General features: G+C 45.4%; 1 protein-coding gene across 1 annotated transcript in view; it reads right to left on the bottom strand.

The window, feature by feature from the left end:
* LOC309552133 (adhesion G protein-coupled receptor E1-like) overlaps positions 1-13,052 on the bottom strand; it is a 151,249-nt gene that overhangs the window by 57,622 nt on the left and 80,575 nt on the right. The window contains exons 7-8 of the mRNA XM_082252941.1: positions 11,405-11,592; positions 11,115-11,279 (exon numbers count right to left, since the gene is read on the bottom strand). Of these exons, the coding sequence (XP_082109067.1) occupies positions 11,115-11,279; positions 11,405-11,592 (353 nt within the window). The remainder of the gene's footprint in view (positions 1-11,114; positions 11,280-11,404; positions 11,593-13,052) is intronic.

Here is a 13,052-nt window from a genome sequence, read left to right as displayed (position 1 = left end):
GTTTCAGCTCTGTAGCATGTCCAGAACCCCTAAAAAACAGCATTTTTCTTATATTTTCAGGAATACGGCTTCTCTGCGGCTGGCTTTTTCTCTTGCAGGCATTTATCGGGCATTTTTTTAGGCAGGCATGTCAGTTTTTGTATTTAGTGTCTGGGGGGTCTAAAAAGTGTACCTGTCAAGTTTCAGCTCTGTAGCATGTCCAGAACCCCTAAAAAACAGCATTTTTCTTATATTTTCAGGAATACGGCTTCTCTGCGGCTGGCTTTTTCTCTTGCAGGCATTTATCGGGCATTTTTTTAGGCAGGCATGTCATTTTTTGTATTTAGTGTCTGGGGGGTCACAAAAGTGTACCTGTCAAGTTTCAGATCTGTAGCATGTCCAGAACCCCTAAAAAACAGCATTTTTCTTATATTTTCAGGAATACGGCTTCTCTGCGGCTGTCTTTTTCTCTTGCAGGCATTTATCGGGCATTTTTTTTAGGCAGGCATGTCATTTTTTGTATTTAGTGTCTGGGGGGTCTAAAAAGTGTACCTGTCAAGTTTCAGCTCTGTAGTATGTCCACAACCCAAAAAAAACAGCATTTTTCTTATGATTTTTAGTAGAAAACTAATGCAGTGTCTTTCCAGCTGTCTTTTTTTCTTTCTGGCAAGCTGAAATATGATATGCCAAGGCAAACATGCCTATCAGTTGAGCTATGACACAGACAACACTGCACACATGGGGAAATATGTAAAACAAAAAACAGGAAAAGGAAATTAGGTGACGGTAACAAAACATGATATTGTAATTGGCCAAATAAAAAGTCACCTCGCGATGAGGTCGCGCCAAAGTCGCGCTAAGTCGCGCCAAAGTCGCACTGGAAGCGACGCTACTTTAGTGGTAGCGGCAGTGTAAACCAGCACTAAAACATCCAGTGTGTGAATACGATCAGGTATGATGTTTTATCGGTCAAGTAGTGTAAGGGTTACGCCCGTTGCCCGCTTCACAGTGACAGACCAAACTCTGACAGACCAAACTCCCCGTTTAACAGTCAGTCAGTCCATTTGCACAACCGCAAACTCCCAATTTGCACAAGGTTGGATACCAAGCTAGCCATGTCCCGTTCCTTGTCCTCACTGACATCATTGAAGGTCTCTTCCTCCACCCAGCCACATACAACACCAAGGGTCCCCGAAAGGTGAGAACAAGCCCCCTGGGACGCCTGCTGTGGCTGGTATTCCACCTCCTCAAAGCCACCTTCCTCCTCTGACTTCTCTTCTTCAGACTCCTCTCTCTGCGTTGCCACAGGTCCAGCAATTGACAACGACAAGGCTGCTTCTGGTGGTGATGAGGACCACAACTCTTCCTCTTCATGCTCATCTACAGCCTGATCCAGTACTCTTCGCAGGGCACGCTCCAGAAAAAACGCATATGGGATGAGGTCGATGATGTTGCCTTGGGTTCGACTGACCACCAGGGTTGTCATCTCCGCAAAAGGACGCATGAGCCTACAGCCATTGTTCATGAGCATTCAGTAACGCGGCCAAAAAATACCCAGCTCCGCAGAAAGAATGAAAGAAAATGAATGTTTTTTTTTATGAAAAATTATCCTGCGGATCGCTTTTGGTCTGTACACAATGAAGCAACGACCTTATCATCTGGGGTGTGCCAACACAATCCTAGAGGTGATCGCTTCATTGTGATACGCAAGCCCCTTCACCACGACAAGGTAACGATCACGAAGGGGAATTGACACATGTATGTGCCTTTTTTTTTGTTTTTTGTTTTTTTGCAGCCACAGTGTAGCACCAGAGGCCAGAAAAATTAGGCATGTACACATGCATGAAAAAGTAGGTATTGTTGCAGCCGCTGCTGTAGCAGCGGCCTGAAAAATTGAGGTTTTAAGGCAGAAAGTGCACTAAAACATTGCTGCTTGAACCGTAGTTGGTGGCGGAGACGTCACGTAAGTCATCCGGCATGCAGAGAATGATTATATACAGCAGCGTGTGGACCATTTTTAGGCCAAGGCATCTCAGTCATCACCAGGCCTTTTTTAGTCAAATGCATCTCCCACTGTCAGTCCCTTCGGGATCCATGCCTCATTCATCTTAATAAACGTGAGGTAATCAAGACTTTTTTGACCTAGGCGACTTCTCTTCTCAGTGACAATACCTCCTGCTGCGCTGAAGGTCCTTTCTGACAGCACACTTGAAGCGGGGCAGGCCAGAAGTTCAATGGCAAACTGGGATAGCTCAGGCCACAGGTCAAGCCTGCACACCCAGTAGTCAAGGGGTTCATCGCTCCTCAGAGTGTCGATATCTGCAGTTAAGGCAAGGTAGTCTGCTACCTGTCGGTCGAGTCGTTCTCTGAGGGTGGACCCCGAAGGGCTGTGGCGATGCATAGGACTAAAAAAGCTCCGCATGTCCTCCATCAACAAGACGTCTGTAAAGCGTCCTGTCCTTGCCGGCGTGGTTGTGGTGGTAGGAGGAGGATTACTTTCACCTCTTCCCCTGTTGGATTCCCGTTGTGCTGTGACATCACCCTTATACGCTGTGTAGAGCATAGTTTTTAACTTATTTTGTAGCTGCTGCATCCTTTGCGACTGCCGGTAATTGGGTAACATGTCACAGACTTTCTGCTTATACCGGGGGTCTAGTAGCGTGGCCACCCAGTACAGGTCGTTCTCCCTCAGCCTTTTTATACGAGGGTCTCTCAACAGGCATGACAGCATGAAAGACCCCATTTGGACAAGGTTGGATGCCGAGCTACTCATGTCCAATTCCTCGTCCTCACTGATGTCATTGAAGGTGTGTTCTTCCCCCCAGCCACGTACAACACCACTGGTACCAGATAGGTGACAACGAGCACCCTGGGATGCCTGCTGTGGTTGGTGTTCCTCCTCCTCAAAGCCACATTCCTCCTCTGACTCCTCTTCCTCACACTCCTCTTCCAGTGTTGCCGCAGGTCCAGCAATCGATGGTAAGGCTGTTTCTGGTGGTGGTGATGGTGACCACAACTCTTCCTCTTCCTCTTCACGCTCATCTACGGCCTGATCCAGCACTCTTCGCAGGGCACGCTCCAGGAAAAAAACATATGGGATGATGTCGCTGATGGTGCCTTCAGTGCGACTCACTAGGTTTGTCACCTCCTCAAAAGGACGCATGAGCCTACAGGCATTGCGCATGAGCGTCCAGTAGCGTGGCAAAAAAATACCCAGCTCCGCAGAGGCTGTCCTAGCACCCCGGTCATACAAATACTCGTTGACCGCTTTTTCTTGTTGGAGCAGGCGGTCGAACATTAGCAGTGTTGAATTCCAACGTGTCGGGCTGTCGCAAATCAAGCGCCTCACTGGCATGTTGTTTCGCCGCTGAATATCTGCAAAGTGCGCCATGGCCGTGTAGGAACGCCTGAAATGGCCACACACCTTCCTGGCCTGCTTGAGGACGTCCTGTAAGCCTGGGTACTTCTGCACAAAACGTTGCACAATCAGATTCAACACATGTGCCATGCACGGCACATGTGTCAACTTGCCCAAATTCAATGCCGCCAACAAATTGCTCCCGTTGTCACACACCACTTTGCCGATCTCCAGTTGGTGCGGGGTCAGCCACTGATCCACCTGTGCATTCAGGGCGGACAGTAGTGCTGGTCCGGTGTGACTCTCTGCTTTCAGGCAAGTCAACCCCAAGACAGCGTGACACTGTCGTATCCGGCATGTGGAATAGCCCCTGGGGAGCTGGGGGGGTGCAGTTGGTGTGGAGCAAGACGCAACAGCAGAAGAGGACTCAGCCGAGGAGGTTAGCAAAGAGGATGGAGTAGGAGGAGTAGAGGAGGTGGCAGCAGGCCTGCCTGCAAGTCGTGGCGGTGTCACCAACTCCTCTGCAGCAGAGCCACGCATTCCATGCTTGGCAGCCGCCAGCAGGTTTACCCAATGCGCAGTGTACGTTATATACCTGCCCTGACCGTGCTTTTCAGACCAGCTATCAGTGGTCAGATGGACCCTTGCCCCAACACTGTGTGCCAGACGTGACATGATTTCTTTTTCCACAATAGAGTACAGGTTGGGGATTGCCTTTTGTGAAAAATAATTTCGGCCGGGTACCTTCCACTGCGGTATCCCAATAGCGACAAATTTTTTGAAGGCCTCAGACTCCACCAGCTTGTATGGTAAAAGCTGGCGGGCTAAGAGTTCCGACAAGCCAGCTGTCAGACGCCGGGCAAGGGGGTGACTCTGCGAGATTGGCTTTTTGCGCTCAAACATTTCCTTCACAGACACCTGACTGTGGGCAGGTGACGAGCAGGAACTGCTGAAGGTGAGAGGCGGAGGGGCGGGTTGTTGATAGGGGGCATGGGGGACAGCAGTGGTTGACGTGGCTGAAGATGCTGGACCAGGAGGAGGATGGTGGCTTTCAGTTTGTGTGCTGCTTTTACTCATGTGTTGATCCCATAGGCGTTTGTGATGTGAGATCATGTGCCTTCGCAAAGCAGTTGTACCTAGGTGGGTGTTGGACTTCCCACGACTCAGTTTCTTTTGGCACAGGTTACAAATGGCATCGCTGATATCAGAGGCAGACACACAAAAAAAATGCCACACTGCTGAGCTTTGCAAGGACGGCATTCTGGTGGTGGCAACAGCTTGCGTTGATTGGCGTGCTGTCTGGCTGACCCCGGGTGCCGAATCTACATGCTGTCTGACTGCGCCACTAGCTCCTTGCGATGACCTCCTCCCCCTGCTTCCAACTCGTCTCCTCCTCCTCTCTGTCTCCCCATCTGAACTTTCCCCCTCTTCTTCTGCTCTTCGAGCAGGCACCCAGGTGACATCCACAGACACATCGTCATCATCAGCCGCTTCACTTGACAACTCAGCAAAGGCAGCAGCAGCAGGTACAACATCATCATCATCACAATGTACGTCCATGTGTATAATGCTGCCTGACTGAGACATATCCCCGTTATCTACATCCTCTGGCACTAATAGTTGCGCATCACTTATTTCTTCAAACTGATGTGAAAATAACTCCTCTGACGGATCAAGTGAAGCCGCTGTGGTGCTAGTGTTGGTGGTGGTGCCGGCGGGCTGGCGAGTGGTAAATTGAGAGGTGCCCGAAGCTGAGCTGGAGGAGGATGGTGCATTAAGGTTCCGAGCGGAAGCTGTAGACGATTGGGTGTCCTGTGTAAGCCAGTCAACTATGGCCTCAGAATTTTTTGAGTTCAGGGGCTGTGGTGGCCTCTGAACACTGGGCATTATTCTAGAGCCTAAGGAAATCACAGCACCACGACCACGACGGCCCTTGCGGGGTGGCCTGCCTCTGCCTGTCATTTTTTTTTTAATGTGTTGTTACTGTTGTACTATGAGTGCAAGCTGCTGTGCCACCTTATATATCAGTGGTGGGTGGGCAGTGGCACAGTACACTCTCTGTGGACCTGACAGCAGTCACTGGCACCCAGGCAACTGCAATTTAAAAAATATATATATTTTTTTTTACTTTGCAAGCTGCTGTGCCACCTTATATATCAGTGGTGGGTGGGCAGTGGCACAGTACACTCTCTGTGGACCTGACAGCAGTCACTGGCACCCAGACAACTGCAATTTAAAAAATATATATATATTTTTTTACTTTGCAAGCTGCTGTGCCACCTTATATATCAGTGGTGGGTGGGCAGTGGCACAGTACACTCTCTGTGGACCTGACAGCAGTCACTGGCACCCAGGCAACTGCAATTTAAAAATATATATATATATTTTTTACTTTGCAAGCTGCTGTGCCACCTTATATATCAGTGGTGGGTGGGTGGGCAGTGGCACAGTACACTCTCTGTGGACCTGACAGCAGTCACTGGCACCCAGGCAACTGCAATTTAAAAAAATATATATATTTTTTTTACTTTGCAAGCTGCTGTGCCACCTTATATATCAGTGGTGGGTGGGCAGTGGCACAGTACACTCTCTGTGGACCTGACAGCAGTCACTGGCACCCAGGCAACTGCAATTTAAAAAAATATATATATTTTTTTTACTTTGCAAGCTGCTGTGCCACCTTATATATCAGTGGTGGGTGGGCACACAGTGGCACTGCAGTGGGCACAGTACACTCTGTGGACCTGACAGTCACTGGCAGCCCAGGCAACTGCAATAATAAAAAATATTTTTTTTTTCAATTTATTGCAACAAGATGCTGTGCCAACGTATATATATCAGTGGTGGGCAGTGCACTGCAGTGGGTACAGTGCACTCTGTGGACCTGACACAGCACTCACTGCAATTATGACAGAGAAAAAAAAAATATTTTTTAAAATGCCAGGTACTGTGCCTGTGCCACCCGAAATGAGTGTGGTGTGCACACAGTACAGTCTGTGGTAGGTCTGTGGCCTCTCACACACAGCGGGCAGGCAACTGCAGTGTACAATAGATATATATATATATATATATATATATATATATATATATATATATATAAAGAAAAAAATCTATTACCTTACCAGCCCTTGAAAGGGCTTTTGGGGACACTATATATATATATATATGTATATATATAAAAATAAAAAAATCCTCAATTACCAGCCCTTAAAAGGGCTTTTGGGGACACTAGATAGATATAGATATATATATATATGAAGAAACAACTCAATTACCAGCCCTTAAAAGGGCTTTTGGGGACGCTAGGTATATATATATATATATATATATAAAAAAAAAAACCACAAATACCAGCCCTTAGAAGGGCTTTTTGGGGTGCTGATATTACAGCAGTAGTGGACCAAGAACACTGCAAGACCAGGAACACTGACTAACTGTCCCTAGCTTAACAGCAGCAGCAGCAGCAGCAGCTCTCTCCCTATTCTCACTACACACACTGCTTCAGAATGATCTAAGATGGATGCTGCCCTTGCTTATTTATAGGAGGTGGGAGGGTGTGGGAGGGAGGTACGCTGATTGGCTGGAAATGTGTCTGCTGACTGTAAAGTTCAGGGTCAAAGTTTGCCTCAATGATGTCTTATGGGGGGCGGACCGAACATCGTATATGTTCGCCGGCAGCGGCGAACGCGAACATGCTAAGTTCGCCGGGAACTGTTCGCCGGCGAACAGTTCTATACATCTCTACTCCAGATCCAGCATCAGGGAACGCCTAGACCGACAGGTGTCGAACTACATCGGGTTAATGGCTGATGTGGAGGCTCTTAGGAGTGATGAACCCCTGGACTACTGGGTGGGCAGGCTTGACCTCTGGCCAGAGCTTGCACAATTTGCAATGGAAATGTTGGCTTGCCCCCTGTCCAGTGTCCTGTCCAAAAAGACGTTCAGCGCACCAGGGGGGATCGTGACCGACAAGCGCACTAACCTAGCTCATGACAGTCTAGACTACCTCACATTTATAAGAATGAATGAGGCATGGATCTCTAAAGAATTCAACACATGTGACCAGTAGACCATGTTTCATTGAAATTCCTCATGCCAGGCCACAAATATCCACCAGACTGCTATCCACCCACAGCATTTCCTGGTCCTTGTCTTCGCTAAATACAGCGGCATAGAAGGCATTTCATGTCCATGGAATGCCAAATTTTTGGGGCCTTTCATGGCCGACAATTATTTTTTCTGTGAATGCCTAATGCACCTCCAGCCACCAAATACTACGTCCTTAGCTGTCAGGTAAACCCATGTGGGCTAATTTTTGGGGCCTATACTGGCCGACACTTACTTCTTTATCCTGTGAATGCCTAATGTACCTCCAGCCACCAAATACTACGTTCTTAGCTGTCAGGTAAACCCATGTGGTCTAATTTTTGTGGCCTATACAAGCCGACACTTACTTCTGTATCCTGTGAATGACTAATGTACATCCAGCCATCAAATACACTACGTTCTTTGCTGTCAGTTAAACCCATGTGGGCTAATTTTTGGGGCCAATACAGGCTGACACTTACTTCTGTATACTGTGTGAATGCCTAATGTACCTCCAGCCATCAAATACACTACGTTCTTTGCTTTCAGTTAAACCCATGTGGGCTAATTTTTGGGGCCTATACAGGCCGACACTTACTTCTGTATACTGTGAATGCCTAATGTACCTCCAGCCATCAAATACTACGTTCTTTGCTGTCAGTTAAACCCATGTAAGCTAATTTTTGGGGCCAATACTGCCTGCCACTTGCTTCTGTATCCTGTGAATGCCTAATGTACCTCCAGCCACCAAATACTACGTTCTTTGCTGTCAGTTAAACCCATGTGAGCTCATTTTTGGGGCCTAAACAGGCCGACACTTCTGTATACTGTGTGAATGCCTAATATACCATCCAGCCACAGAATACAACGTTCTTTGCTGTCAGGTAAACCCATGTGGGCTAATTTTTGGGGCCAATACTGACCGACACTTACTTCTGTATCCTGTGAATGCCTAATGTACCTTCAGCCACAGAATACTATGTTCTTAGCTGTCAGGTAAACCCATATGGGCTAATTTTTGGGGCCTTTTATGGCCGACACTTACTTCTGTATCCTGTGAATGCCTAATGTACCTTCAGCCACAGAATACAACATTCTTAGCTGTCAGGTAAACCCATGTGGACTCATTTTTGGGGCCTATACTGGCCAACACTTACTTCTGTATCCTGTGAATGCCTAATGTACCTCCAGCCACCAAATACTAAGTTCTTAACTGTCAGGTAAACCCATGTGAGCTAATTTTTGGGGCCTATACAGGCCGACACTTACTTCTGTATCCTGTGAATGACTAATGTACCTCCAGCCATCAAATACACTACGTTCTTTGCTGTCAGTTAAACCCATGTGGGCTAATTTTTGGGGCCAATACAGGCCGACACTTACTTCTGTATACTGTGTGAATGTCTAATGTACCTTCAGCCACCAAATACTAAGTTCTTAACTGTCAGGTAAACCCATGTGAGCTAATTTTTGGGGCCTATACAGGCCGACACTTACTTCTGTATCCTGTGAATGACTAATGTACCTCCAGCCATCAAATACTACGTTCTTTGCTGTCAGTTAAACCCATGTGAGCTAATTTTTGGGGCCAATACTGCCTGCCACTTGCTTCTGTATCCTGTGAATGCCTAATCTACCTCCAGCCACCAAATACTACGTTCTTTGCTGTCAGGTAAAGCAATGTGGTCTAATTTTTGGGGCCTGGAATGGACAACACTTAATTCTGTATCCTGTAAATGCCTAATGTACCTCCAGCCACCAAATACTATGTTCTTTGCTGTCAGGTAAAACCCATGTGGTCTAATTTTTGGGGCCAATACTGGCCGACACTTACTTCTGTATCCTGTGAATGCCTAATGTACCTCCAGCCATCAAATACTACGTTATTAACTGTCAGCATGTGGGCTAATTTTTGGGGCCTTTCATTGCCCACACTTACTTCTGTATCATGTGAATGCCTAATGTACCTCCAGCCACCAAATACTACATTCTTTGCTGTCAGGTAAACCCATGTGGTCTAATTTTTGGGGCTTATACTGGTCGACACTTACTTCTGTATCCTGTGAATGCCTAATGTACCTCCAGCCATCAAATACTACGTTCTTAGCTGTCCGGTAAACCCATGTGGGCTAATTTTTGGGGCCAATACTGGCCGACACTTACTTCTGTATCCTGTGAATGCCTAATGTACCTCCAGCCACCAAATACTACGTTGTTTGCTGTCAGGTAAACTCATGTGGTCTAATTTTTGGGGCCTATACTGGCCGACACTTAATTTTGTATCCTGTGAATGCCTAATGTACCTCCAGCCATCAAATACTACGTTCTTAGCTGTCAGGTAAACGCATGTGGGCTAATTTTGGGGCCTTTCATGGCCGACACTTACTTCTGTATCCTATGAATGCCTAATGTACCTCCAGCCACCAAATACTACGTTCTTAGCTGTCAGGTAAACCCATGTGGTCTAATTTTTGGGGCCAATACTGGCTGACACGCACTTCTGTATCCTGTATTTGCCTAATGTACCTTTAGCCACAGAATACAACATTCTTAGCTGTCCGGTAAACCCATGTGGTCTAATTTTTGGGGCCTGGAATGGGCAACACTTACTTCTGTATCCTGTGAATGCCTAAAGTACCTCCAGCCACCAAATACTACATTCTTTGCTGTCAGGTAAACCCATGTGGGCTAATTTTTGGGGCCAATACTGGCCGACACTTCTGTATCCTTTGAATGCCTAATGTACCTTCAACCACCAAATACAATGTTCTTAGCTGTCAGGTAAACCCATGTGGGCTAATTTTTGGGGCCTGGAATGGGCGACACTTACTTCTGTATACTGTGAATGCCTAATGTACCTCCAGCCACCAAATACTACGTTCTTTGCTGTCAGGTAAACCATGTGGTCTAATTTTTGGGGCCTATACGGGCCGACACTTACTTCTGTATCCTGTGAATGCCTAATTTTTCAGACTGGAATTGAAAATCAATGGGTCTGTAAATGTTCTGCCAAATTTTGGAATGGATGCGGACCCATTTTACAGATGTGTGAATGGACCCCATATGTATTTGACATGTATTTACCGGCTGCTGTCAGTTTTGGCTGATTTATGAAAAAAAAAAAAAAAATTTGCTGTAAAAAAAAATAATTATTTTTTGGGGCAACTTTTCCAATTGCAATACTTCTGTTATGACATTTTCCATGTGCTGGGACTATTTATGCACAGCTAGTAAGTCTTTTATGAAAATATGACCTAAAGGTTTTTAAAGTTCGCCTCCCATTAAAGTCAATGGGGCCTGCCGCAAACTCGCAGTTCGCCGACCTTTGAGAAAATTTGCGGCTGACATTAGCGAACCGCCCCGGCCGATGTTCATCCATCACTAATCACAGGTAGCTACAATGGCTGTGACTGCTTGTACAGAGTCTCAGCAATATTTAAGGATTTTTGCTTTAGAATCTGTCCTCTTGTACCTGCTTGAAGTTTTGAGTTTCCTGCACCTTCATTCCTCTCTCCTGTTCAAGTACTTCAATAAAACTACAAAAAGACACCATTAAACTGAGCCTGTGTTTGTCGGTGTGATCTGGAACTAGTATCTGGACCTGTCAGCCTCTGAGCAAGTAAGAGAGAATTTGCAGCGGCCCCTCTGGAGGCTATCTCTACTTCATTTTTGTTAATGATACTATTATTACCTTAAGTTCGTGTGGAGCCATAATGATTGCTAAGCTAGAGAGATGGCTGCAGGAACAGGTAGTGTGCGTCTGATTAGAGTTTTCAGTTTTGCATCCTTCATCAGACCAGCCATTATTTTCGGGGTCCCAAAATACGCAATGCAATTTGTAAAAGCGAAGTCGAGGCTGAAAGAAAAATGCACAAACATTTCAGTGATCAGGATGTGAGCCAATGAATGAAAACAACACATCAAGGTTAATAATCTCTGGTTAGAATTATTGTGAAATGGTGAAATAGCACTGCTAATGACCTTGATTTGGAAAAGCTTGAAAATCACTGGTTGACTGAACTTTTCTGGATCATAGCTTGTGATGGCTCCAGATACCACCTTTGAGTTAACCGTAATTAGATCATTCTCTTCAGGATCTCTCATGTTGCTGATAAAATTCCCATTTATCTTGGATGCAAGGTCTTTGTAGGCTATCAAAACTGCACCATCTAGGGAGGAAAAGATAGTTGTAAAAACAATCTTTTGTCTAAGTCTACCACCAATATAGAATACTTACTGCATATTTACAAAAGTGTCATATGCATGCAATGTATATATTTTGACAATCATATTGCATTTAATGTGGCTAGCTGACAGCTGTTAATCATAGCGTTGGGTATTTTGTTCCCAGATTAGGCTGAGATCATCCAGTGTGCCTAAAGCAGATTAAAACAAATAATGCAGTTATAGGTTCATTAATGCAATTTGTTTTTAAATTAAAATAGTGAAAGAACCTGAAACATTCTTGATATTAGCCTCTAATACCCTTATTTTTTAGATTTCCAACAGTCTTCCTGGTAGAGGGATAAATGCACTCAGAACCAGTAAGGTTCTGTAGTAGGGCATATGAGCTGGCATGGAGTATAGAACAGACAGCTGATCCCATTGGTATGCTGAATTCCCCTCACTGTCCAGTTTGGGAGGGGGGAGGGGGGGTTCGGGTCCTAATCATCCTTGTCTGCCATTCAGCTGCAGGACTATCAGGGTATATCCTAGACATGCTTATCCTGCTCATTGCCTCCCTTTTCAGCTAGATTGGCATGCAATTTATTTAGTAAGCATGGGATCATGCTAAGTGCATCTTGGTTTTCCTTGTTTTTTTTTTTTTTTTTTTTTTACTGTTCTTCAGTCTGATCCATTTCATGAACAGGCATCAAAGAGACAGGAAGTGAGGGAAATCTCCCCAGTGCATCAAGTAATAAAAACCCCTTTATCAAAGGATGCGTATATGACTTCTCATATATGGGATACAGATCTATCAGTATAAAATCATCTCAACAAAAAATGGTGGAAAAAAATCTATTTACAAACACTATTTGTAGTGAAAAATTTCAAAAAGGCTTATATAGTCATCCTTCTAAGGTCCCTTTCACACGGACTGGATCTGTTTTTCTCAGCAGGGGATCTGTCTACTGATCTGCTGGTGAGCTGAGTGGGGTGGCTGGATGACACTTTGATCTATGGGCAGTTGGATACAAACGGACTGGCTGTCTGTTTAGACTTCCAATCCGGACAGACGGAGGGGAACGGATCCCCTTCCATTTGTTTTATTTCCGGATCGGACACAAGTCCATTTGCATCCACCTATGCCATAGACGAAAATGGAAGGTCCGGAAATATTAACAAACGGACCTGATCAAGCCGCTCCGGTGAAAGGTGCCTAAGGGTATTAAAACATTATTATTAATGTAAAAGAATCATGATCTAAGAGAAACCCATTGGATCAAACAAAAAATGTAGTAATTTAAATATCTGCAACATCAAACCCACACAGGCTCAAAAACATGTATTAATATATATAAAACAATTAGTAATGTAAATATACACTGCCCGGAAAAAAAAAAAAAAAGTCACCACCAAAAAAAAAAAAAATGTCACACTCTAATATTTCGTTGGACCGCCTTTAGCT

This window comes from Pelophylax lessonae (genome assembly GCF_965119305.1).
Source record: "Pelophylax lessonae genome assembly, chromosome: 4".
NCBI classification, from domain to species: Eukaryota; Metazoa; Chordata; class Amphibia; order Anura; family Ranidae; genus Pelophylax; species Pelophylax lessonae.
Note: the sequence above shows the minus strand (reverse complement) of the source record. Positions and strands in the feature narration are given on the sequence as shown.